Here is a 27019-nt window from a genome sequence, read left to right on the forward strand (position 1 = left end):
TGAAGCTCAGGAGACGCTCGGTGTTTTGACGCGGACTAACAAGTCGCTTGAGAATCGTAATGTTGCCCTAGTCTGTGCTTAGGGTATGCTTTTGTCCTGCCCGCCTCATGGACAGAACCAGGACAATCCCACTGCTCTGGGAGAATCCAGGAGCAGGACTGGAATGAACTTAGAAGGAGAGAAAAATAGCAGACAGGTGAGTGAATCGCAGTCTAGTTCAGCATCTGAGGAGTCACACACCTGATGAGGAAGAACAAGCTGATGGCAGTTTCAGGATGCACAGGGGCTGATTCGCGGTCAAGCTAATAATAACGATCTGAGAACATCGTTGGTGAAGGTTTTCTATGGGTCAGGTGCTGTAGCTAGCACTTTGTACTGGTTAGACCAGCGAGGCTTTAGGATCTCTGTGACATAGACACTGTAATTATCTTTATTTTCCCGAGGAGAGAACCATTATTCACTTGTAAAGATCAAACAGCAAATAACAAAAGCTAGAGCTCAAACCTGGTTTCTGACCTCACTGCTGTAATTGCAGCGTTCTTTGCCATGTGGTCTAAAGGGAGGCTCTAGAAAAGCCTGGGTGTAAGAAGGGACTGACATTTCTGGTGCCAAGAGGAGCACTTAGCCCTTCCTTCACCTCTGGTTGTCTGGACAAGGAGCCTGTCAGACCTCATTTATCCTGAAGCAGCAGCTAAATTAGCAATGGCCAAGTACAAACAACTTCTGTTAATTTTAGGACTTGTCAAATAAATACACCAATGTAACTGGAATGGGTCTCCTCCTCCCTGTAATTGATGTGTGGTTCACTTTAGGGCTAGCTGGTATCTTTTTTCTTGCTGTTCCTTGATGCGTAGAGGAATAATAGGAGTAAGGCTTTTTACGTGACAAGACAACCAGGTCTTGGTTTGCCTACTAAAGGTTTTCTAGCCTTTCCAATAAAGGAGCAGCTTACTGTGAAGTGTGTGAAACATTTCTAAAATGATCAGAGAATCTAAATTCTGCTTTTTCTTTCCTATCATAGTGTTTAGTTTTACAGCTTGAACCATGGCACCCTAGTCTAGTTCAAATACAATAATACTTGAGTCTACATTAGTGTATTTCTAAAACCTGCACTGACATGGCAACTTTTTATTGAGTGGAATAGAAAATTCACATGGAATTTTTGCCAGTCACTTTAAGTTAGAGTAGTTTTAGCTCTCCTATTTTCTCTTTTATTAAAAAACAATGAAAAAAATTAGCTAATGTGGGTTGATTAGAAGTTTTGGTAATGAAATTCACGGACTATCTTTTGGCCTTGGTGGTGGTATGCTACTGTTCATGCCTTTGCTTTTCCAGGTTGGCTACTTATAGAGTTTGGTGCTATTTTCTCTAATTTGTTTGCTCATATTATCTTGTATAATGGTATATCTTTTATGTGCTATATGTAGAATGTGTGTATGTACACATAGGTATGTATGCATGTGAATATGTGTGTATGTAAAGAATGTGTAAAGCCTTCGATTTCTGTCATTTATTTTTAGGAACTTAAAAGTATCATAGAAACTCTTCTATTCATTTTCTTCTTCCACAATTCCAGAGATATTTAATCATACATTCTTTTGCCTTAACTTTCCAAACAAATAAAATGGTTGGATAAAATCATGCTAGCTTAAAGTTCCATTTAGCAAATGGAATGAGATAGAACTTTTAAAACACGTCATGTGTTTTTAAAATAGTATGTCTCTATTGAACCAAGAGGGGTGGATAAGTGCCAGCATCCCTGGAGAAGCCTGCCCTCCCCCGCGTTCCTGTCCTTTCCACAGGCTTCAAGGTCGGCACTGATGCAATGACTGTCAGCGTTTTTGTTGTAGATGAGGAGAGAGGCAATTAGAGGTGTTCTGGAAGGCTGGCAAATTGCGCCTCTTGATGGATGCCAGTTATTACATACGCTGGTCCAGAGGTCTCCGTGTGGGGAGAGAAGTCTCATAGCGAAAATGCAAGAGACAGGAAACAGAGCTTGCCAAGGAAAAAGTTGCTGGCGGGCCTGGAGTTTGCAGAACACTGAATACCGTGAAGTTCGGGCATGTATATGTGTATTTCCAAGTATTCACACACACACACACACACACGTGCACACACACACGTGCACGCACACACGTGCATGCACACACACAGACACACAATGGCTTTGGAGATGGAAATAAAATGCATGTAACCAACATGTAACAAATTCAAATCATGTGTTTCTTAATGAAGCACAAAACCTGAGAATGGCCACCTCGTGCCGTAGAAGAAACACGGCTAATGCGTGCTTCAGAGTGTAAACAGATACTGCCCACATTTGTGAGAGAGAGGGTTTTAAAATCTGAAATATGTTATTTGATTTTTTTTTATTTTTATCACACAACTTTATTGAACTAAACATTTGTATAGCACACAAGTTACAAACCTCAAACACAAGACTGAATAGATTTAAGAACACTCACACAGTCGTACTGTTATTTGATTAAAGTGAGATGTTGGAGTCCTTGCTCCGGGAGAAGTTGGGGGAGAGGAGGGGGCCAGTCCTCCTGATCCCCCGATAGCCCTAAGAGATGGTCCCAGGGGTGTGCTGTGGCGAGGAGCAGTCTAACAAGGCCTCTTCCAGATTCTTTCTGTGATGCTCTTCTAGGAAATGTGATGCATTTCTGGAATATCCGCAAAGCACTGCTCGCTGGTCCTGTGCTCTTGTAACCGGGCTAAGGTGCAGTGTTGAAAGTCTGTTAGAAAGAGGAAATTTCACTTGCAAAAGTTAAACATTAGTTTTTTTCTCACCTATATTTTTACTTTCAGTAATATTGTCATAGCTAATGGTGACAGTGCTTGGCACGTGTAAGGTCAGTAATAGCTACTTGTTTATCACATCGAAGGGTAAAGCAGCGTACTTGGCAGTTGAGTGTGTCTTGCTCAGAGAAGGCACCTCTGGCCCTCCGCACAGTAGTGGATGCTTGGAAAGTGAGCCATAGATCATGGGAGAACGCACAAGTGAGATGCGAATCACCATGCCGCAAGGCAAGGCGGGAAATTAATTTTAAGAAGCCGTTTATGTGAAACGAAGTTTCTTTAAAACATATTCTTACGAGTGTAGGCTTTTAGTCATGGTTTAGATCTAGGGTTGTATTATTTGAGGGTCAAAAGCATCTGCATTGTGTTTATGGGATGGAAGAGTTACAAGATTCCTTCCCCCGGGGCTCCCACGTGGGGTGCAGGCTTCCCCCCAGCACCGCAGAGGGTGGCGGCGTCTCCTGGCTGTGCCGGTTCCCTTGAGCTGCTGTTTTCTCCTCCTCAGGTGTGGAATCCATAGCATGTTTCCCTTACATTTAGCTGCCCTAAATGCCCACTCTGACTGCTGCAGAAAGCTCTTATCATCAGGTAAGTGAGTGTCTTGCCAGAGATGGGCTTAGTGTGTCCTGTGCAGGCACCACATGGCTTCAGGGGTCTGGTCCAGTGTGCGCTGCTTGTGCTTGTTGTCACCACCTGCCTGGGAAGGACCGGCTGGTCCCACAGCTGGCTGCATGCCGCAGCTCCCACCGGTCCTGGGGCTGAACCTGTGAGAACGTCAGTATCCCTGACCCGGGAATGACAGCCAGGGCTGATTTGCAGCCAAAGTGTGGGTGAGCCGGGATGAAGGATGCAGCATGAGAAGTTTAGTCATAAACAAGAGAATCTCCTTGCGGCTTAAAGTGGTGGCTTGAAGTTTAATATTATTCAAAAAGGAAAAAGCCCAAATCCTCTACCCTTTGGTGGTAGAAAATATCACGCTACTCCTGTTTCCTGCATACTAAACAATCAGTAAGACTGATTCCCCCCTCAACTAAATTTAATTTTGTTTTTTTTTAATGTGAGGTTCTTTGGAACCAATAAATTTTCATGCTTTGGAGCTTTCCTAGTCTTTCTTATCGCGCTTCTACCGCCCTCCTGATAGTAAGAAACTCTGGGCTTTCAGGAGTGGCAGGGTCTGCAAGGCGAAGATTGTTTCTGAATTAATTCATCAGTGCCCCAGAGGCAGATTTTCCCCTTAAGTACTTTATCAGTTTTCACTGTTTTTGGCACGTTTAAAAATAATCCCTCCATGAAAGCCTGTTTCCCAGATTTTAGACCAACAGAAAGGTTGGAATGTGCTTAAGAAAATATCTACCCCTGCACATCAGGGTTTCTCCTCTGGCGTCCGTGTTTTCTCCATGTGTTCTGTCTGCCTGTCTATTGCCCTACTTAACTCAAATTGGTCTCATAAATTTCTATCCTGGGATTGAAAGACGGGGCTGTGGTTCACCAGGGCTGAGTGTGAGAATAAATCCCCCTTGACTTCGTGGTGCTTCCTATGGAATCGCCAAGCTTGAGCAGTCATCATTCGTTTCCATGACAACCTCTTTCTGACTACAATTGCTTGCCTTCTGGTTTTCCTACTAACTGATTTTTCTGTCTCTGCAATGTTTCTTGTGGTTTAACTAGGACAAAAGTATAGCATAGTGTCCTTGTTTAGTAATGAGCGCGTGCTGTCTGCAGGCTTTGAAATAGACACCCCAGATAAATTTGGAAGAACGTGCCTGCACGCCGCTGCCGCAGGAGGGTGAGTACCGGGCTGCCCTGGGAGTTCATGACTTAGTGGCACACACCTCTTGGCTGACTATGGCAGTCTGTGACCCAAAGGCAGTTTTCTTAGAAAACTGGCTAAGAATCATTTCTACTGCATATTACCAGATGACTCAAGTAATGTTATCCCATCTCCTACAGCAAATAGGACTTTTCCTTATTTTTCATCAGCCATTGTCCTTTTTCTCTCACTGGTCAGATTACAGCTCTGATCAGTAATTTCTTGCTCTATGACCATGCGCGGAGCAAACCTCATCTCCTGGGTGAGCCTGTGTGGCTAGGAGGTTGGCTCTTAACCTCCGCTTACTGACAGCAGGGCCTTGGTTGTGGTCTGCGCCTTGTCTCAGCGTGACGCACTTGACAGAGAGGCGCTGGCTGAAGCACAGAGCTGCGCACAGGGGTCCCGGTCTTATAGTCGTAATTTTTGTATCTTTTATTGAGGCCCCTTCCCCCTCTCGCCCCAAAATGACTGTGCTTCAGGAACCATACCTCTCAGCTGCCCCCCACCTTTGATCCTCAGCCGTTGGCAACGAGAGAGACAGGTGCTTCGTGCCAACTGGCGCTCCGCACAGACACGTACTTCTTAAAAGCCCTCCTACTTTATGACTGAGGAGCTAGTGCTCTGAGGAAGGTGGCTCTCAAGGGTACGTGTGGAGTGGGAGAGCCCTTTCAGGCTTATCAGTAATGAGATCATTTTTTCTCATTTAAATTATAATCAAACAATACATCCCAGGCCACTTAGCATCCCAAGTCCAGAACAATGATGGATGATTGCCTGGATGTCTGCATTGTAAAAAATGTCAGATCTGTCCAGCAACCTGCAACTTGCCGTTCCGAATTCATGTCTGCAATTCCTATTAGAAGTAATACTGAGCAACGTGCCCTTCCAGGGGAGCGTGCGTGCCACAGGTCCTCCTCTCTCCACTACACAGGATCTGTTGCTTCCATGCAAAGCACAGGAGCTTTGGAAGGTCACCAATCTCTGACATCATTTTCAGCCTTGGTTCTGCACATTTCTCTACCTGGATTACAAAAGCAGGGAAAGGCACTGTTTTATTTTCCACTAAGGAATCTTGGGTTGAAAATGGTGATCATGGGGAATTTCTTCTTCCGTGAGAGAAGGAACTGTGTGGGTTCTCTGTCTCATTATTTGCATCCAACCTGAAGTTAGTTACTATAGGTTGAAGGATTATTTCATAAATTTTGTGTAATTTTGAAAAACTGATTTTAGAAAAAGTGATGAGACCATCCTTGGAGGGTTCAGTCATGCAATAATCATTCGATTCCTTAGTCACGGAATTGGCACGGTTCCTCCTAGCTCTTTACTCTGTTAACTCAGTCGCTTTGAGGCAGAACTTTAGATTCTTACCATGTGGCATCGCTTACTCCATGTTCAGGTTGTTTCTGGTTAGCAGAATGTTAAACCGGTGCCGTGGTCTCTCCCTGGCCTGTGCTCCGCTGAAGCACACCCTTGTTAAGATGCCCCAGGATGCGTCCCTCGCTGTCGTCTTCATGCCGTTTTCTCTCTTTGCAGTAATGTGGAATGTATAAAACTCTTGCAAAGCAGTGGAGCAGATTTCCATAAGAAGGACAAGTGCGGGAGGTAGGTGATCAGGGTGCTGTGGCTCAAGGGCCCCGATCGCAGGGGTGGGGCGGGGCCCACCGAGGGCGGAGTGACGCGGAAGTGGTCTTGGGTCCCCCTGGCGGGGATCCCCTCCCGTGGGGACACGTCCTCAAGCCGGCACAGCTACAGGGGAAGCATTTCCTCTTCAGCTTCTGCCAGAGGTACTGCTTGTCTCACCCCCTTCACTTTTGTAATTCTCACGGATGTAATGTAGGAGCTTCATTTGTAGCAGAACAGAATACTTCAGCCCTTTCACTCCAGGATGTGGTCATACAACTAGGTGATTTTGTTATATGTGCCAGACATTTTATCTCAGGATAAAAGTTTAGACATGTTTACAACATTAAACACACAACCCACACATGAGCCATGTAACTGTGTACCTTTATGGTCCTTTGTATAGCTGTGCCATGGTGCTAGCTAGTACCTGGACATGTCACACATGCCCACATAGTGACATCTCAGTCAACACTAGCCACATACATAGTGGCGCCCAGGCAGCCCAGTGCATAGTAGGCTGTACTACCTAGATTTGTGTTCACACATTGACAAGGTCACCTACCACCATGTTTCTCGGAAATCATCGCCAAGCCCCACAGGACTCTACCCTGGCATCCCCTGCCACGGGCACTCTGACCCTTCGGGATTGCTCCACATCTCTTCCTCACCTACCTGCCCAAATGGCTCCTACTCACCCTGCCTGAGTCATGTCAGTGGCAGTCCCTGCCCATGTGGCAAGGATGTCCCTTCTCTCCTGGCATCCACGCACTCCACCCCTGGAAGTCACGTCACTCAGTGCTCATCGACCCTGACTCTGAGTGTCCTGAGGGCAAGGACTGGTGATTCCTCTGTCTTTAGGCTGTCATATGCCTGATGCCTGTTGATTTTCAGGCCAACATGAAAACACAGGTAATCCGGGACATGGAATACTTAGATTGTCCTTGTTTGGGACTGAAAAAGAGAAAACCAAGTAGTAAACAAGTCCACAAATGAACAGACTGCAAAATCTGCAGCATTTGTACTTGAAGCTTGGTAAACAATGCTTGAGCTTCAGTCACTCTCTCTCTTGTCTTCTGCTTTTTGTGCCCTGGAAGCTGGTTAGTCACACCAGAAAAACTGTTCAATAAGGGAGAGCTCAAAGTAAGAAAGACCGAGCAAATCCCTTCCTGTTTCTGCAGCCTCGCCCTGCTGGGTGCTTCTCACGGATCTTCTGGGATGCAGGGCGGGCTGTTACATTCTGTAACAGATGAGCCCTCGAGTGCAAAGTGATGTCATGACTCACATGCACACAGAATTAGAGGCTGGAAAGTGTAGGGAGCATCTGCTCACAGGTCTGTGTGACAGTAAGGACAAGAAGGCTGAGGCCCACAGCGAGGAGGTGGCTTGGCCCAGCTCTCAGGTCTGCCCAGCCTGGAGCCCTGGGCTTCTGATTTTGTGCCCAGTTCTTGCCATCAACCTGCAGGTCTGCCCTCAGGGAGCATTCGGCGGCGAGGGGCAGGCAGTGCACTGCTATTGTGGATCAAGGCGGTGCAGAGTGAGAGCTCAGAAGCGATTCGACAGCAGTTGAGTGATCTCAGACAAAGACAACTAACTTCTGGATCATGAAGGATGAGGAGCATTTTTTCTTGTGCTTGTTGTTGGTGACACTGGGGATTAAACCCAATGCCTTCGTATTGAGCTACATTGATCCCCAGCCCTTTTTTAGTTTGATTTTGAGACACTCTCTCTCAGTCACTAAGTTGCCCAGGCTGGGCTTGAACTTTTGATCCACCTGCTTCAGCCACTCAGAGTGCTGGCTTTGCAGGTGTGCACCACCACACCTGGCTGTGAGTGGGCCGGTGAGTGGAAGGTTGCGCACGAGGGTGGGTGGAGCAACCAGCAAGCCTCAGGACATTGGTTCAGGATATCCTGAGGAGTCCATGTAGCAGAGAGGGCTACTGTGAGAGGAGCTGGAACCAGCTTGGAAGGGCTTCACCTCCAGGCTGAAGAGTGGAGCCTTTGTTGATGGGGGCCTGAAGGCTTCTGGACGTGACTGCGACATGTGGGGACCGTGTCTTAGAAGACTGTGTTCCCCATCTGTACTAACTGAGAATTGGGCGGAAGCTTGGTCAGGACAGAGGGTAGTCTTGGAGAATCTTCATGGGGATGACCTTTCAGTGGTCCTAAAAGGCAGTGACATAGACACGAACCAGGACAGGCACCAGCAGTGGAAAGAAAGATTAGCTCCACTGTGCCTGACTTGCTCGAAGGCCTCAGTCTCTGCTCCCTCAGTTTCCACTGATGTAGTCAAAAGCAGGCTCATCTCTTGGCCTCATGCGAGGGACACCCCGAGCTTTCCACACCCACGTAGGCCGTGATCCATGAGCGCATCGCCATGCTGTTTGCTAGGCTGAGTGAGTGATGAATGCCTGTTTGTTTTCCAGAACTCCTCTGCACTATGCAGCCGCAAACTGTCATTTCCACTGTATTGAGACATTAGTGACCACAGGCGCCAACGTCAACGAAACGGACGACTGGGGCCGGACGGCTCTGCACTATGCCGCGGCCTCAGACGTGGACAGAAAGTAAGTGCATCCTTGATGGCCCTGTTTGCTCTGGGGGGAGAGTGGGCTGGGAAGGGGCACTGTGCACACTGTCCTTCAGAGCCCGGGGGTTAGGTTCACGTTGGGTTTTGCTTGGCACGGCACAGCTCTTTCTCTTCTGTGTTCTTTAGGTCAGATGCCAGATGGAGCTGTCAAGGCCAGATCTTCAGTTCACTCAAAATCTTTTGGGATTTAATAGACACACACCAGAGTTTCTTTTACAGGGTCTCTCTGTGTAATTTAGGCTGGCCTTGAGCTTACTTTGTAGCTCAGGCTGGCCTTCAACTCGCAGCGATCCTCCTGCCTCAGCCTCCTGAGTGCCGGGATTACAGGATGTGCCACCTCGCCCAGTGCACCAGAGCTTTTGGCAGCAGCACTTACATCTTCACTTGCCATAACACTTACAGCTGCCAATCTGTGCATCTGCCATCAAGAACGTCCCCCTGTTCACAGCCCCAGCCTCAGGATAGAGGAGAGAAGGGCTCTGCTTCCAACTTGAACCTGAACGTTTTCAGTGGCGTTTTTCAATTCCAGGCAGCCAGGAATGGAAACAGAAATCAGAGAGCCGGTTGAAGGGAGGAGCAGGGCGAGGGGGAGGAAGGGAAGAGACAAGGGGAGGGGGGCCGTGATTTGAGTTCTTGTTCTCAGAGACTTAAGGGAGGCCCTCTCTATAGGAAATAGTCTCTGACACCCCTGTTTGGAGAACTGTTGAATTGCCTGCTTTCCCGAGCCTATGGAGCAATGATTTTCCAACACTTTTGAGTGTTATTTTGTTTCTAATGCTAAGTATGACCCCCTACCATGGGAGCTACGCCCTCAGCCCTTCACACATTTTAGATGGTGATCCATAGTAAAAAATTCATCTTGCACCATGACCTGGCACACACGCACCTGCATGTGCAGGCCAGGAACAAGAATTTCATAAAGCCATATTTGCATTTGCTTCATCTAGTGTGTTCCAACATTTTCAATTTCATTTCATTAAAAAAATCATAGACTATAACCCATTAAATTGATTTCATTATTCTATAATGGGTTGTTAATTCAGCCCATTAATTCAGTGGGAATTAGTTCAGGATATTAATTCAACCAACATTTATTGAGCACTTGCTATACATACTGGGCTGTGAGTTTACTCCCCCAGAAAAGGTGGTGGTGAAGGAGATGGGGAGTGAGTGACCGCCATCTGTGGAGAGCAGGAAAGGAATCCTGGGGGCGAGTTGTTCTGGAAAGCGGAGGGTGAGGGGACCCCACTCTCAGTGGGTGGGACGCTGAACTTCAAGGGGGCAGCAAGGAGTGCAGCGGGACTCAGGATTGAGCCAAGGCGTCTCCTTTTCCTCGGGGTGCTTTGGGGTGCTCGTAGCAGGGTGGGACACAGTCTTCTTGGTCACAGACATCCAGGTGGAAGTCTTAAGAAGCCCTCGTAGTTGTACTCCACGGGTGAGAACACATGGCTCTAGAGCCATGTCCGCCCTCCGTGGACATCAGTGGTGCCGGCTCTTTAGGGTAAAAATCACTGAGACACAACTGTGTGAAGACCACGAGCTTCATTATTCTATAATGGGTTGCAGTCTTAAAAATTAATTGTGACTTATGTTTTTGCTTCTCCCTTCATGCTGAGAAGTAAGGCGATGCTGGGAAGTGCCCATGAAAATTCAGAAGAACTTGCAAGAGCCAGGGAGCTGAAGGAGAAGGAAGCTGCTCTGTAAGTGTCCTCGGAGAACACCAGGGCGTGTCCCCGCGCTGCCCCGCGTGTGGCCGCTTCCTGGGGGAGGGGCCCAGAGGGAACTGTGGGCTCGCCTTTAGTGGAGAAGCTGTCGTTCCCCCCCCCCCCCCCCCCCCTGCAGCGGTGCTGTTGTCACACGGCACTTTTTCTAAAATTGTGCTCTTTCTGTGGACAATGATGGTGACTGGTCAGCCGTTTTCGATCTTAGGTATCATTTCTGACTGCCACGGACCCTGTTCCTGGCGGATGAATTCAGCCCGTCTGGGCTCCGCTTCTCCGACCTCGGACACCTCTCTGCAGACTCTCTGAGTGACGGGCTTGTGGCTTTGGTTCCACGCGCACAGCTGTGCCTCCCCCACCTCCTCCCTCTCTTGGGCCCCCTGCACCCGGCACGCAGCCACACTGTCCCTGCCCCTCTGCTCCTGAGCGCCACCCACCCTCACCCAGGCCCGTGGCCCCGGGTGCCAGGGGAGCCGTGCCCACCCTCAGGTCTACCTCCCCTCGCAGGCCTTTGCCCACCCCATGGCCGGGGCAGTTAGAGCCTGTGGTCCTGCTGCAGGTGACAGCGACCCGAGACGTGGCTACAAGGACATCAGAGTGTCGGAGATTTTGCTTTAATGCTCCCGATCTTAAAATAATAATATCATGGTAAAAGCAAAGTCTGCCTCTGCTGGGGCACTGTGAGGTGAATTTGCCTGAGGAGCCCAGTGACCACACCAGGGTGGAGGGAGGAGGCAGCGGAGGTGCTCAGAGCTCTTTCAAGAGGAGGGGGCTGCTTCCCGACCAGGTCCCCGCCTAGGGGCTTCCGCCTGGTCCTCCCGGTCTGACAAACTTAGCAGTCAGCACCCTGGAGGAGAAAAGACAAGACTGCCAGATAGAACGTGGAATTCACTTTTTCTTTAGAAGCTATGTGGAGAGTGTTGTTACTGCACTCATACTGTATAGTTGCTAATTGTGTCGTGGAGCTGCTTTCTGGGTTCAGTAATCTTCGGGAGCAAGTCCAGGTATTTTCCAGAGCTCGCTGAATTCATGAGCTCACTTTCCCATCCGCTCAGAGGCTGGGGCGGGCGCAGGCACTAGCAGGCTCTTCCTGCCCTTGCGTTCAAAGAGCCAAAGTCGCTCGCGATGCGTCACACCTGGGATCCCACCCAAAGACATCTAATGACTGAAATGAAAAAGGACTTCCTTCTAAGGGACAATGCCAAACAAACAAACAAACAAACCAGCATGGTAGCAGGACTTTAATTAAAGCTTGATTTATTATGGAGCATTTGTGGGCAAACACAATCAATGAGTAGGTATTTGATTTTTTAAAAATATTTCTTTTCATCAGTTTTTTTACAATTAAAGGACCAGTTTAGGAATTTATTTATTCCCTTTCCCTTATACAAAAAGGTAGGTAAATGCCACTGAGGCTTTTATGACTGCCCCATAAATCTACCCGTGGAAGGGGCTTAGGTGTAGGGTTACATTCAGAATCTTAGGGCCTCAGCATGGCGCTGTGCAGATGTTTATCTCTGTCACCAAAGTAAAGTGGGCTTGGGAGCCCTGCCCTGGCCACCTCTTCGGGTCAGGGGTCAGGGCTGCGGGGTGGGCCTGGGGCTGCCCTCGCCTGCTCCTCCCCCCACACTGTGTGCCCGCCTCGCTCTTCAGCATTCGTCTGTGCTCCCCACTGCTGTTCAGTATCTGACTGTCCTTAAGCTCTCGCTTTTTCCTGCTGGATTTAAAGTTTGCATTTGGCAACTTTTGGGTCTCAGTCTGTAGTAGCGATGTGTAGGATGCTCTTTCTGTTGGGCTCGCCCACTTGCCATGACTGGCCACAGTTTATTTTCTTATACTGGGGAACAGACTTGGGGCCTTGTACACACTAGAGTCTAGCAGTGCAGTTCAGGCTAGCCTCAAATTTGCACTGGCCCTTCTGCTCAGCCCCCCAAGGGCTGGGATTGCAAGCACGTGCCGCCACACCCAGCAAGATGTTTCCTTTTCAACATGGAGATATGAAGGTTATTATTCAGTAATCTTGATGCTAGGCATGTTCTATACCTTAAGATGAGGAAAAAAAAAACTTTACTCTTTCGCTGCAAAGCTTTTCCTTAATCTAGAATAGCTATTCCAAACTAAAATAAAGACAGCTACAGCACACACATACACACACACACACACACACACACACACACACCCTCACAAATGTACCATACTTCATCGCAGCAGGATTTTTAAAGAAATAAACTTGAAGTGTTTTGTGGAGCATTCAGAAGAGGGCATGTTAACATTAACCATCTCATTTTGTCCAGATAGTTTCTAAAATAACATCTCTTCACACCTACAGATGTCTGGAATTCCTGCTTCAGAACGATGCAAACCCGTCCATCCGGGACAAGGAGGGCTACAACAGCATCCATTACGCGGCTGCCTACGGCCACCGGCAGTGTCTGGAGTTGGTGAGTTGGCTCCACGAGCATTTTGCTAATGCAGTACTGGCCTCAAACTTTCACTGAGGGCCCTCACTGCCTAATTAAGTCACCGCTAGAAGTCGCCCCAGGGATATCCTCGGGGGAGTGGAAAGCAGGCTGTATTTTATGATAACCCTCTTTGTTCTACTTCCATCTTTTCTACTCTGCAGCTCATTGAGAACTGACTCTTAGGTGTTAGTCCAGGATGGGAACCTTAGATCTGTGTGTAGTGAGAGTGTACATCTTCAAGGTAATTAGGATGTATCATATAAGCTCAGGTCCAAGATGTCTGCTGAGGGGGAGAGGGGAGGCGGGAAGGGGGTGCCTCTGCCATCTGCCCTCGAGGGGCGCACAAGGTCACCTCTGGGCGAGGGCTCCTTGAGCCAGTCACAACATGCAGAGACGCCAGGCAGAGTGAGGGGTGTGAGGGCACTTACAGACAGATTTTTTGGAAGCACTTAGCTCCATGGGAAGAAGTGGAAATATAAAGCCAGTGACACTATGGCCTCCTGTGACATTCTTCTTGATGTTGAATCCCAAGGGGCCAAGAAGCAGCCCCTCATCTTGTAGAAGAGCAAACTAAGACATGGAGGCATTAACTGGGTTGCCTGAAGTCATAGCTCTGAGCAGTGCAAGAAACAGAACCAGGACGCAAGAGTTCATGAATTCTGACACCAGAACAGTGTGCTGTACACCACTCTGCCCTCACTGCCACCCAGTGCTTTTTAAATACAGAGCAAACACCTGGTAGGAGCTGGCTACAGTACGGAGAGCTATCCCTTCAGCTTCCTGACATTGGCTTTGCCGTAGAAATTGATATGGACCTATTGGCAAATACAGCTTTATATCTAGGCTTTCTATAAGCAAGGCACCTCCCAAAGCGTGTGTGTGCATATGTGTGTGTGCGTGTGTGCGTGCATGTGTGTGTATGTGTGTGTGTGTGTGTGTGTGTGTGGTCATCAGTGCGAAGTGAAGGCTTACTACTGTAATTACCCATCGGGAGCCTGCCTTCCAGAATCGACTTTGCAGTACAGTTCTCCTTAATTGGTTTCCTCTATGAAAACCATATGGTAAAATTGGATGTATGAACTTTTCTTATAAAGTTGTTATTTTACTCTTAATATATGCTGTTTTGTAGAACTCTAATGAGTTACCTTTAATCTCATAGTATACCAGTTCAGAGACTAATTATCTGTAATACCTCCTCTCTATATGAGTAATATTTTATATTGTACACATTACTTTAATTTTTCAAGAAAGTCATTTTTGGGGCCCTTCTTTCTCTTATCTGACAAAAGCTTTCCTCCTAGGTCCTAATCTGGCTTGGTCCCTTGATTAGATCAACATGCCCTTGGATTACAGAGAGATGGTTATTCATGGAAATGATGTAATATTCCAGAGCAGGCAGGGGGAAGTACTACTTCATCTTTTCTGGACTGTCATCTGAACAGGACCAGGTTATCAATAAAAATGAGTAGAAGTGTCACCTGTGTTTACCTTTAAGAAAGAACCTTCCTTGGTCATTTATAACATGGATAGGATGGAAATTTTCTTCTCATATGCTTGAGTGATTATAGTTGAGTGGAAAGTTGCGTGCATTCCCATTTTGGAATGCTGCCTAAAATTCCTCTTGGGTGTGGCTGGCACTCAGCAAAGTTCCTCAGCAGGCTGTAAACATTCGTACACCCACCCACTCCCAATCAAAACAAAACCATCAGGAAAATAGTCCTGGGTAGGGCTGGACTCACCAGGCCAGACCTCTGTGGATCTCTTATCCCTGCTGCTGGCTTACCCAGCTCTGAACAGATGAAGGTTCTAGATAGAGAGAGAGAGAGAGAGAGAGAGAAAGAGAGAGAGAGAGAGAGAGAGAGAGCGAGAGAGAGAGAGAGAGAGAAGAGCCTGTCCTTGATTCAACTGGTAAATGAAGCAATAGGGGTCGGGAGGGGTTCTAATTTGTGTTTCCTTCTTCTGTAGGAAAGCAAAAGCACATAAAGTTCCTGTCTCTTTAGGCACTAGGTTTTGGAAAGCAAACCATTTAACCGATGTGCACTCGGGGTAAATTTCCAAGACTTTCCCACTGCCATGCCAGATCTTGCTAATCTCACAATACAAACGCTCCTTCTTCACAGAGGTTGTAATTTTAACAGTTTGCCCCGATGCTTCGCCAGGTGCTGAGGTGCGGCCTTCAGGGTCCCTCCTGGCAGCTCAGAGCAAGCGCTGTGCAGAGGCCCTCCTCTCTTCCACACCCCCGGCCCATTCCTGGGCCTGTCCCTGGAAGAGGAAGAGTGGAAGAGCATTTCTTTGTTCTTGGGGAGCTGGAGTAAGATTACAGCTGGATAGTTATCAGAGGCAGCCAATGTGCAACGTTAGTAAAATCGGTCTCCAGCCCCTCCTCCCAGCTAGTTGGGCTAATACTGCGATTATGCATATCGTTAAATACGTGTCATTAAATTTGATGTGTATTTGACTATGACATTTAACTGAATTTATGGTTCCTTGGCATCCATGGCTTGTGGCACCCGTCTGTGATCATAGACTTAGAATTTATAAACTGTACTTAGTGTTCAGTCTGTTTTGCTGTAATCAGGAGGAACAGAAATTATTTTAGTTGTTGTAATTCTGCTTTCCCTATCCAAACTTATACTGAATTAGTTCCACAGCAAAAACCCCTAGGAAGTGTCATGGAAGCCCAGCCCCAAGGGACCAGCCGAGTCGAAGTTCTCGCCAAGGCTGAGGCCACCGCCACAGCCAGTGTCCTCAGCTGGTGTGGATTACACAAGGGTGTCCAGGGTGTGCAGGGAGCTGCGGTCAGTCATGGTCAGGAGGGCTCAGTGTGTCGACGGGCGCGGGGAGGTCCCTGCTAACCAAGCTCTGGCTTCTGAGGCAAAGGTGCTTGGGCGCAGGAAGCTCACTGGCAAGGCGCTCTCGTCACGGCGGTGTGGAGCGGACGGCCCGCACACTGCTGTCCCCCGAGAGCCAGGGAGCCCTGGCCCTGTTTGGAACTTCTGAGTTTCTACTGGCATACTGGCTTCTTCTACAATATGATTAAAGATTTGCCTGTGAACATAAGGATCGTTGTGGTTTTATTATTGGAGTGGAAAAATGTGTGTTGCCAATATAATTACGGAAATTGCCCGGAGAAGTTTAGCTTGAGAGCTCCAGGTCTCCGAGTAAATTCAGTCCAGCGCTTGCTGGGCCAGATCGCTTGGAATTTGGCTGCTTCCCGAGCCTTTTCTGGTAAATCTGACCTTAAACTGTAGGCATAGAGGGGACAGATGGCCCTGCAGATAGAGGAACTTCTGAAAACAACGGTGCTTTGGGCAACTAAGTACTCAACTTATGCTACTTTCAAGTGAAGCACAGTGTTCGGGTAGTTTCTTGTGTTTGTCACAGGGCTTCGGGAAGCTACTCATCCCTGGCTCGGAATAGATACGCGTGTCCACACGGATGTGTTTCCGCGTAATGTCTAGTCAGGCTTCACCACAGTAATAAAACGGCATAGAAGAAGTGGTGATTGATTCTTTACCTTTTGGCTAAAATCATGTATAGAAAAGGAGATTTCTGTCATCGTTTTTTAAGAAATTAAGTGGTCCTCAGAGGATTAGACCATAAATAACTGGCAAACTTGAACTCCGCCCCTAGGTCCCGCTGGAGCCCCATCTGCCCCAGAGGTGCTGTAAGAGGCTGGCCTGAGGGTGTTCATGACCTTTGGGCAGCCTGAGTCAGATGACTGGTGTTCTCTGGAAAGCTCCACAATACTGGTCTTGTTTTATTTTCTGTTGAATTCACTGGGAGAAAAACAACCAAAAAGCCTTATGAGGTGCTCTGGTTAAGAGAGGGACTAGAGAGTCCCTCTAAAAAAAAAAAAAAAAAAAAAACTAAAACAAAAAACAGCCTTTTCCCTGCTAGGAATATAAGTTCACAACTTTGGATTCAGAAGTTGAATGTGAATCTATGTTCAGAAAATAGAATAGACAATTTGATAAATGTCCCATTTGTTTCTTTTTCATACAGCAGAAAAAAAGTTTTGGCTTTTCTGCGAATGATTTTGGCAGAGGATGAAAGAGTGACTCAGCAGTGCCCTCAGATGGGCGGTTGCAGCCTGGTGCGCAGTTGTGGGCCCAGCAGCGAGGCCGCCCCCATTTCAAGTGGGCTACTCCTGTTGGACCCAGGGCCTTGTCCCCACTTCTAAAGTCAAGAGTTAGAGTGGACAAGAAGCTTAAGGCTGCAGAGAAGTTTCAGGTGTTTTGGAGTTCGCCCTGCCGTGTTTCCCACCCGGGACCAGTGAAGGGGCTCCAGGCCGCCGCCTGGCCATGTGATTAGGGTCCCATTCGCTTGGTTTTATCAGCACCTACATGGCTCATAATGTCTACTTTCCTTTTCTGGAGCTGGTGCACAGTCGTGGCGCATCTGAATTCTTTTCCATCCCTTCTCTTCCCACCCTCCCTCCGGGGATCTCTGGATCTCTTTCCCATTTGAGAAAGGCCTATCTCCCACTTCCTCCTAGCTACCTTTCACTTTGCTTCTTTTGGGTTTTGATAGGTTCGGGCCCTCATACGAATTGCTAAAATCATTGTGGTGGTCATCTAGTATGGCCGATGCCCTTAAAACAAAGCCCATCTTCCCAAGACCACCTCCCCCTTCTCTAGCTCGGCCCAAGACATAATTTGCTTCTACCCTTCCCGCTGCCTCAGGGAAGCCCCCCGAGTCAGCTCCTCAGGTACATCTAAACATGCCCCTCAAACCCCTCCCCGGTAAAAGGCCATGAAAGCCTCAGCCTCCCTTTGTCTAGTCAAGAGAAAAGAATTCCTCATCCTTCCCCACATTCTAAAGCCCCTCTCCCTTCTTCCTTCCGCCTGTCTCTCTGCTGCGCTGAGTACCTGTCGGGTTTCTCACGTAAAAGGCCCCGTGCGATATTTAAGTGTGTGTGTCTGGTTTATTTCACTCAATATTATGGGCTCGAGGTGCGTCAATTTTCCTACAAATGATTGAAGTTTGTCTCAGTTTCTGGAGAAGCAGCGCTCCATTGTGCGCAAACATCAGCTTTTCTCCATCCGTTGGTTGATGGCAGAGAAGCTGTTTCTAACATCAGCCTTTCTGAGTTCACCGCTGTGAGCTGTGAGCGTGGGCGTGCCTGGGCCGCTGAATCGTGGCGTCTTGAACTCTTTGGGACGATAGCTGGAAGCAGACTAGCTGGGCCAACTGGAATGTCCAGCTGTGGTTTTTTGAGGAGTCTCAATACTGATTTTCACAATGGTTGTACCAATTTTCACTCCCACCGACAATATAAATAGGATTCTTCCCCCCCCCCAGGCCTCACCAGCATTTCTTATTCTTTGATTTCTTGATAAATAGAAACAAAAAGCACAAATCAGAAAGGAACAAATAATAATGTCCCTATTTTAAAAAGACTTTAGTAGCGCCTCCTTAGGCAGGCACAGCAAATGGGGTTCAATCCTAATTCCAGGGGCATGCTGAGATGGAGACTGAGACTGGCCATGGTGGCGCGCGCCTGTAATCCCAGTGCTTGCGAGGAGGCTGAAAACAGGAGGATCAGTACGAGTCCAATCTGTGTAGTGAGACCCTGTAGACCTGTACTATATACATTAAAAAATAAATAAATAAAATAAAAAGACATTATTTAAAGAGAAAAATTCCAAGGAATTATAAAAATATGTTAAAATTCTTATGCAGGCTCAACAAGGTTACAAGATGCAGAATAAATGTACAAAATTCAATCACAGTTTTGAATACTAGGAATGAACATGTAGGCACCAAAATTTAAAATGCAATACTATTAACAATTATTGAACAAATGAAATATGGAATTTGTATGCTAAAAAACAAATGCTAACCAAAGAAATCAAGGAAGATCTTTTTTTTAAATAAAAGGAGATAGATTATGCTCGTGGATTATAGACTCAATGTGGTCAAGTTGTCAGTTCTTAGATTAAGCTGTAGGCTTAATGCAATTCATATAAAAGCCACAGCAAGACTTTTTATGGATAGGGCAAATTTTTATAAAGCCTGTAAGGAATAGCGAAGGAATTATAAAGCTGAAAAAATTTTGAAAAAGAACAAAATTGGAAAACTAAATCATTCCAAGAATGATTATATAGCTCAGAAATCTCAACTGTGAGGTACTGATGGAGTGTGGATAACACATCCGTCAGTCGTACCAAATAGCCAAACCAGATCCATGCAAATATGCCCCATTTATTTTCAATAAAAATACAGAAAGGGACAGAGATAGTGTTTAGCACGTGGTGCAAGGTCCCTGGAGATCCACAGGCGTATTAAAAGGTCCTTAGCTAAATCTCACACTTTATACCTGAATGAATTCCAAATGGATCACAGAGTTAAAGCATAAAGCATACCAGGAAATCTTCAGGATCTGGGGCTAGAGAAGGAATCTTCGCATGACAACAGTTTTTTTAAAAAAAAAATGCTGAACTTGATTTTAGCAAAATTAAAAGCTTTTTCTCTGTGAAAGAGCCTGTAAAGAAGATGAGAAGCCGAGGCGAGGGGAAAATATGTAAAACCATATATCTGCGTGGTATCTGAACAGATACAGAACTCAATGGAAAAGAAAAAAATCTCATTAGAAAATAAATACGATATGTTGACAGTTATTTTACTAGAGAGCACAAATAGATACAAAAGACATATGAAAAGATGTTCAACATTATTGGCCATTAAGAAAATGCACATTAAAGACACCATGAGCCATCAATGCCTACGTGTTAGAGTGAGTAGGATAAGGAGCAGGACACCACCTGGAGGGTGCAGGTCCCTCAGGCTTTGCTCTTTCACGGCAGTGTAGAGTGGGTTAGCCGCTCTGCTAAGCAGTTTGGCAATGCCTTAAAATCCTAAACATGCAACTTCCCTGTGATCCACAAATTACACTCCTGATCATCTATCTTAGAGAAATAAAACCCACACGCTCCTCTGGGTGGAAGCTTCCAAATCTGTCTCAAACTCGGCCTCTGCCAGGGGCAGGCTCATCTGTCACATTGCCACCCAGATTATTTGCCAGAACTGAACAAAGTAAGCTTTGAGTTTGATGGTGCCAAAAGTCGTAGAACTCTGATCAACAAAGTAAGTTCTTCAGAATCTCATTGCTTGAAAAAACTGATCTCAAAACAAAACAAATCCAGGTTCTCTTCCAAATTCTTTTCTCATCGGGGCGAGTGTAACAAGCATGCTTATTATTTTTAGTAACATCAGTGTAATGCAGACTTACTGCAAGCACACCGAGTGGGATACTCATCTCATTTAATTCCCATGACAACACTGTGAAGGAGTATGTAAGGTACAAAGAAATTAGACAACTTTCTCTGGATCAAAGAACTGTTAAATTCAAGATTCAAATCTGTTTGAAATCTAAATCCGAAGCTTTTAACAATTGTGCCATACTGCCTGGAGGACCAGCAGACTCCAGACTTTGGAAGGACGAAGCTGTCCCAGAGCATCTGAATTCTACATCAACTAAGACAGCAAGAAGCAATCATGGTGTCACTGTGCAGTGGCCTTTGGGTGTTGTCAGAGGGAGGCAGCAGAACCTGAGACAACACCAGCATTTCCATCTGTCACTTTACAGTCAGTCAACAATGCCCATTGCTGGCCATACAAAGCTTTTTGCGGAGCCATCCATAGCATGTCCCACCCAGGGACGGGCAAAACTCCACAGCTGTAGCTGTCCAGTGCAGCCTGCCGCCAGCTCTGCACGTTAAGCCCTGGGCATCTGCATGCATTTCCATAAAAGCATTCTGACGCGACCCAGCCTTCCTCCTGGAATGTCTGCTTGGTGTCCTGTGACAGCTGCTGTCAGCTTGGCGTGACTCTCTCCATGGCCCCAGATGCCAGGATGAGCCCTTCCTCATCAAGGGGGAGAGGTTCAGAGCAAGATGCTCTCTCCTAAGATGTTCATCCTTGGCAGCTGCTAAGGACCACTGCCCAACAGAGTCTAGACCATGTATTGATAATCCTTCCTGAACTGCATTTAGTCGCAGTCAGTGTAGGATCCTGGGCATTTTTAGTCAAAATAGGAGCTAATGGCACACCTGTGCTTCTAGTCCCAGGGTTAAAATGCTCCCGAAGAGTAAAGAGCCTGTCCAAGGTTCCAGCAAAGACTGAGGTCCAGCATTCCATAACAGCTGAAGCAATATTTGGAAAATCCAAATCTCTGCAGTGACTGAGATTTATGTTCTTGTATGAGCAGACCCTCACGAGCTAAGTGGAGCTGTCACTGGATTTAAAGCCTGTGGGCTGTTTAGCACTTGGAAAAGTAGTTTTGTGAGTATGAAAAGAATAATGTTCACTTGGTCACTGGAAAGGCAATTTGGTGCATTTTAAAGTCACAGCCTTGTAGCAGTTTTCTAGGAACATTTATGATTTGCAAGCCATATGATACATGTCACATAAATATGTGGCTGAGTTCCTGAAAAGTTTTTTTAAAAAAACTTTAGCAATCCGCTGTTCCTAAATTCCTCATACCATAATAATAAATAACCCAAAGAAATAACTTCAGAAAAGTAATATTTTTGGTGTCATTCTTTTTTAAAATCTATTTTAAATGAAGGGAATACCATAACTAAGATGACATTTCATTGGTCAGTATTTCCTGTATGCCGGTCAAATTTCGGCTTCACTGGGAACCAGCAGTTGTGGAGTTGGAGATCAGGGTCTACGCTTCAGCTTTTCCAAATATGTGAACTTTATTGGTCTTTCATGTCAGTCTTGTAAGTCTGATGAGCCTTTTATGAACTTACAGTGCAAAGCCCGCCTGCTGGGCTGGGGATGTAGCTCGGGGGTAGGGCGCTTGTGTAGCCTGCGTGAGGCCTTGGGTTCAATTCCTGGAAGCAGGAGCAAAAGCAGCAGCCGGGCTGCTGCCGGCTCCAGAGGAGGCTCCCTTCTCTGCGGTTGCTGTGTTGCCTTCCAAGTAGGGTGTCCAGTTTTATACACTGAATGAAGGTTGGCTTTCTTCCTTTGCATGGAATTAAAATAAAATAAATTAAGAAAGACTTAATGAGCCCAAGCTCTGGTGACCTGCTGGTCCCCTCTTTTTGAGACCCCGTGCTGACCCCATCATAGCACCTTACGTGCATGGCCCAGGAGACCTGCGCTCTATACAGGGCAGAGAAACCCCACCGCTGCGACTTTGCTAGACCGTTGGGGCAACTTCCAGGCAGGCCCTGTCATGTATCAGCTGTTGTTAAGATGGCAACCTTCAGGGACGCAGAGCAGATGACAGGGAAATATGCTGGAAAGCACGGTGGACACCGAAAACATGTCAGGCACACATTTTGCTAACAAGAAGATTCTAATCTAGTTTGGGAGGTAAAGCATCCCCTACATAAATATTAGCTCAAAATACCATCCTCATCTGGCTCTTCACTGAGTGAAAACAGGGTCCTAATAACTGCCCGGGGTCATCTATGTGGCCCTGGCCCCCTTCTGCAGGAGCATGGCTCTGCCTCCGTCCCCTCTGGAGAGCTCTTGGCACATCCCCCATCTGTTCTGTGCCCTTCCTTCGGCAAGCGGTGAGAGGACACCTCCATATTCCTCTCTCTCTTCATCTTGGTTTCCTGGTTGCATCTCCTACTGTGTTGTGTGCTCTCACCCAAAGCTGTTTGTCACAATGTCCAGTAGAAGTAGACACCTCACTTCTGTCACAGCCCACCCATGCCAGTGTCTAGTATGTGGAGTGTCCACTCTGCCGACCCCTGACACCTCCTCAGATGTCCCCACCAGGCACCCTGCTCGGCCCTATGAGGATTTTGCCAGAGGAGGGGCCAGAGCATGGGCTGGAGGCTCCCGGACGTCCGCATCGCCAGTGTGGGTGAGTGGCAGCTCCACCATGCCTGGCGCGGGGTCTGTAAGCCTTCGGACTTCGCTTTCTAGAGCCCCGTCTCCTGCCTGGTCTGTCGAATGGAGGCTAGTTTCTTCTGATAGCTCATTAAGGGAAGGAATGTAGTAAATCCTCAAAAAATAAAAATAGAACTACCGTGTAGTCTAGTAGTTCACTTCAGGGTTATGTACTCAGCAGGAATCAACTCAGTATTTCAAAGTTGCACTTTTATGTTCCCTGTAGCATTATTTACAACCCAAGTGTCATATGTTGATGAAAGGATAGGTAAATAAGGCTAGGTAAACAAGGTAAATAAGGCTAGGTAACCAAGGTAAATAAGGCTAGGTAAATAGGCTTGTTTGTAGGCACGGATACATGCACATGTAGCCAGGCAAGGTGGGGCACGCCTGTAATCCCGGCACCAGGAGGCTGAGGAATGTGCTGCAGGTTGGAATGTGCCAGGAATGTGCCAGCCTAGGCTACATGTGGAACCCTTCCCCCCACTCTCTCTCTGTCTCTGTCTCTGTCTCTCTCTTTCTATATATATATATATCTTGTATATAAATATATAAACTTATTTATATACATAAATATGTAATATATATTAAAAGGCAATGTATATGTATTTATATGCATAAATATATCTCTATTTAGATCCTATATCTACATATCTATATAGATAAATGGAATATTATTTAGCTTTATTTTTATTTTTTTTTTCTGTATCTAGTACAGGGTCTGTAGGGTCTCAGTATGTAGATTGGACTCCTAGTGATCCTCCTGTTTTCAGCCTCCCAAGCGCTGGGACTACAGGCGTGCGCCTCCACGTCCAGTCTCAACCTCCGTCTCAGCGCGACCCGGGGGCAGGGCTAGCACAGCCGACCGGGGGTGTGTGCCTAAGCAGGCCCTTTAGTCTGCTGAGCTATCTGGCCAGCCCTATTCAGCTTTAAAAAGAAGAAAACCCTGCTGTTTGTAACAAGGATGAATGCAGGGTAAAATAATCCAGACAGAAAGATAAATACTGTGCGAGCTCACTTGTATATAGGATGTAAAAAGGTTGAACTCATAAAAACAAGAATAGTGTGGCAGTGACAAGGGGCTGGCACTGGGGGAAACGGCCCAGAGCGTAGCTCTGCATGCTGAGTGCAGTCAGTACCACGTGTGTGGTGTACCTGCGATGTGCTGGGTGAATCTGAAGCGTTCTCAGAGAGAGAAGGTGACTGCGAGGCGACGGGGATAACGGCTGATCCTGGCAGTCATGTCACAGCGTAGCCATATTTTAAAACCACATCCTACCTTAGGTGCTTAAGATTTTGTCAGTTTTCCCTCATGCCCAGCACAGTGACAGGCATGTGACAGGCACAAAGAGCAGCTTTTATTATGCATTCACTGGACGCATCTGAATGGAGCCCGTCCGCCGGACGGTGTGCTGTTTGCCACATCTCAGACGATGAAGAAACTGCTGTCTGTTTCTTCACGCTGGCTCTGCAGGAGGGGGAATCTGCCTGGGAACAGAGAGGCCGTTAGGACTCGGTTTCTCTACCCAAGATGAAGCAGCGTTTGCAGGAGGCGGACGGGTGCAGGGACACGCACGTTCTGTTCTAGGCTGAGCGCTGGCGCCACTTGCGCTGCCACTCACCGCAAAATGTGTGCCGTGCTCGTCCTCTTCAAGTGCCTCCTGATTCCTTGCCCCGCATTTGTGTGACAGTGGGAAAGTAGTGCGACAGCAGGAAGGAACTGACGAGGGACAGTGTGGGCAGATGTTTGGATCTGAGTTGATAAACTGATGACTTCCGTATTTCCAAAGTAGCAAGGGAACCTGTTTGCCTGATATTTGCCTTCATCTTGATGCTGTTTGCTTTGCTTGCTGAATCGAAAAGCTGTAGCTGACTCAGGACATTGGCGCAAAGTGAAAATCGACTGCAGATCTAAGCTTGTGCTCTGAGCGCATCACCATCTGTGATCAGCCATTCATAAAAGATTAAACGTGCGGCAGGCGCGTATCTGGGTGCGTGTGTGTCAGGCTTGCCCATCTGTTTGCATTTTGCTTAGAGCAACAGCAGCTTTTCCTTACCCACTTGAATGTGTGCGATTCTTTTAACGTTCATTAGGCAGCAGCAGTCTCGTGGTCCTTAGCTAGTGTTTCAGACTCCAACAAGATTAGCCATAATTGAATCAGTGGAAAGGAGTTTTAAAGCTTTATATTTTATTGACTGGGCTAGAATCACTTAAATGTCACTAGATGCTCGCAGTAGAAAATTTATACTGCAATTTAATGTTTAAAAGTGCTGTCCAAAGGACCTTCATGGTGGTTCACGTAGGTTTTTAGGGGGAAAGTAAGGAACAGGCTATCATTCTGAAACAAGATGCTGTTTTCTTTACATATTTTAAAGAATTATTTGTAAATTGAAGCTATTTTGTATTCAAATCCTTCTCTTTTTCTGCTCTCTCCGTCATACCACCACGTCCTTCAGCCCCTACATCGCTCTGCAGACCACCCCGCCTCTCAAATAAAATCTCACTTGAGCTGAGGCCGAACGTAGGGACTAACAAATGACCATATAATTCAAGACAGCCTGGGACTATCATCTAGATGAAAGTGATTATTGATTAAAAGAGGTAGCTCTTGGATTTGAGAAGCAGTCTCCATGGAAACGAGGGGCAGTATTGGTTCTGGTTCTCCTGCTCGTGCCCAACGCAGTGTATGCTCAGCAAGTGGAATTGATCACACCTAACACCCTGGCCCTGAATATTTTACAGGGTTGACTGCCTGCCACCATTCCAATGTGCTTATCATTTAAACATCAAGCATTTTGCAGTGTACTGCAACTAGATAATGGACTGGGAATAAATACATTTTTAATACTATGAAATCCAAGGGACCTGCTGCCTTTTATTTTAGATACAGACTCGTGATGACAAGGCCTCAGGGTCCCACACAGAGTCCAGTCGTCACTGCCCTGATAGGAATATGGCTCTGGGAGATAAAAAAATTAAGTCAAAAGGACATGAAGTCTAGATTTCTGAATTTCATTTACATTGTTTGTTATTTCTTATTTGGTATGCTATCTCTTCTTAGTTTAAAATGGTTTTCGTTTGCAGAACACAAAGCAATAAGAATTCAATGCTGAAAACACTAAAAGAATTCACAGTCCATACACAGCTCTGAAAACCCAAGTCAACCAGTGATTGTCTCTGATAACTTCGAGCCATATTCATCTAAATATTGGATGGCTTTGAGGGTCTGCGCTGATAACAGTGGAGGAAAGTAAACAGCTATTACTAGTAAATGCAATCCCAAGAAGATTTTCCAGATAGTACTTTAAAAGAAGATATGCTTTATTGTTGGAGTAAAATCATGACTCTTGCCTACAGCAGCACCATCGGGTGGCTTCCCTTTTAAGGTCTTTGCATACGTGTCAGGAGCATCCAAAGTGGACCCGAGACCGTCCTGATGGCCTGCAGACAGGCACCTTGTGATTTCTATTTTGTGTAAGACTATTTTTTGTCTTATTCTAACCCCAGAAATGTTTCAATTTTAGTAAGGCGAGGAAAGGACACGAAAACATTTGCATCTCTGTGAAAAGAATTGTTACACGGTCACACCATACAATAACAGATGATTTTAGATGATTATCTTTGCAAAAATATTCTCTGCAGTTCTTGTATTGCCTAAGGGGGGAAGAAACAGAATATTTTTAGACTAAATGATTCCATAAAAAATACTGGCAGTCCAGGGCCGGGGAGATGGCTCAGTGGAATAAGCGCTTCCCTGGCAAGCGCAAGGGCCTGAATTCAATCCCCGGTTCTGCAAAAAACAAAAACAAACAAACAAAAAAAAATACTGGCAGTCCTAAACATGATATTGGGAATTCAGTGCAGTCAGATATTGAAGGTGATATGCCATGGCCAAGTGAGGGTGTTCTAAGAGTGGCAGGGTAGTTTAGCTCTGGCAAGTTAATCAAGATTATTTACGATAGTAACCAAAAAAACATTGGACAAATATCTCAGCCCATGTAGTAAAAGTATTTGATAAAGCTTAATCTACATTTATGGCTTATTAAGAACTTAGCAAATTAGGACTAGGAAGGAACTTCACTAATCTGATTAAAAGTGCCACCAAAATATGGCCAATACTATGCTTAATAATGAAATGTTGAAAGCTTTTTTCCT

The 27019-nt window shown here is 46.4% G+C and overlaps 1 protein-coding gene across 1 annotated transcript in view; it reads left to right on the forward strand.

Annotated features, from left to right (window-relative positions):
• Ankrd44 (ankyrin repeat domain 44) overlaps window positions 1–27019 on the forward strand; it is a 269913-nt gene that overhangs the window by 174624 nt on the left and 68270 nt on the right. Inside the window, exons 11-16 of the mRNA XM_023712328.1 lie at window positions 3308–3390; window positions 4525–4588; window positions 6146–6214; window positions 8659–8799; window positions 10442–10522; window positions 12873–12984. Of these exons, the coding sequence (XP_023568096.1) occupies window positions 3308–3390; window positions 4525–4588; window positions 6146–6214; window positions 8659–8799; window positions 10442–10522; window positions 12873–12984 (550 nt within the window). The remainder of the gene's footprint in view (window positions 1–3307; window positions 3391–4524; window positions 4589–6145; window positions 6215–8658; window positions 8800–10441; window positions 10523–12872; window positions 12985–27019) is intronic.

This window comes from Octodon degus, unplaced genomic scaffold, assembly GCF_000260255.1.
Source record: "Octodon degus isolate 3935 unplaced genomic scaffold, OctDeg1.0 scaffold00025, whole genome shotgun sequence".
Lineage (NCBI taxonomy): Eukaryota > Metazoa > Chordata > Mammalia > Rodentia > Octodontidae > Octodon > Octodon degus.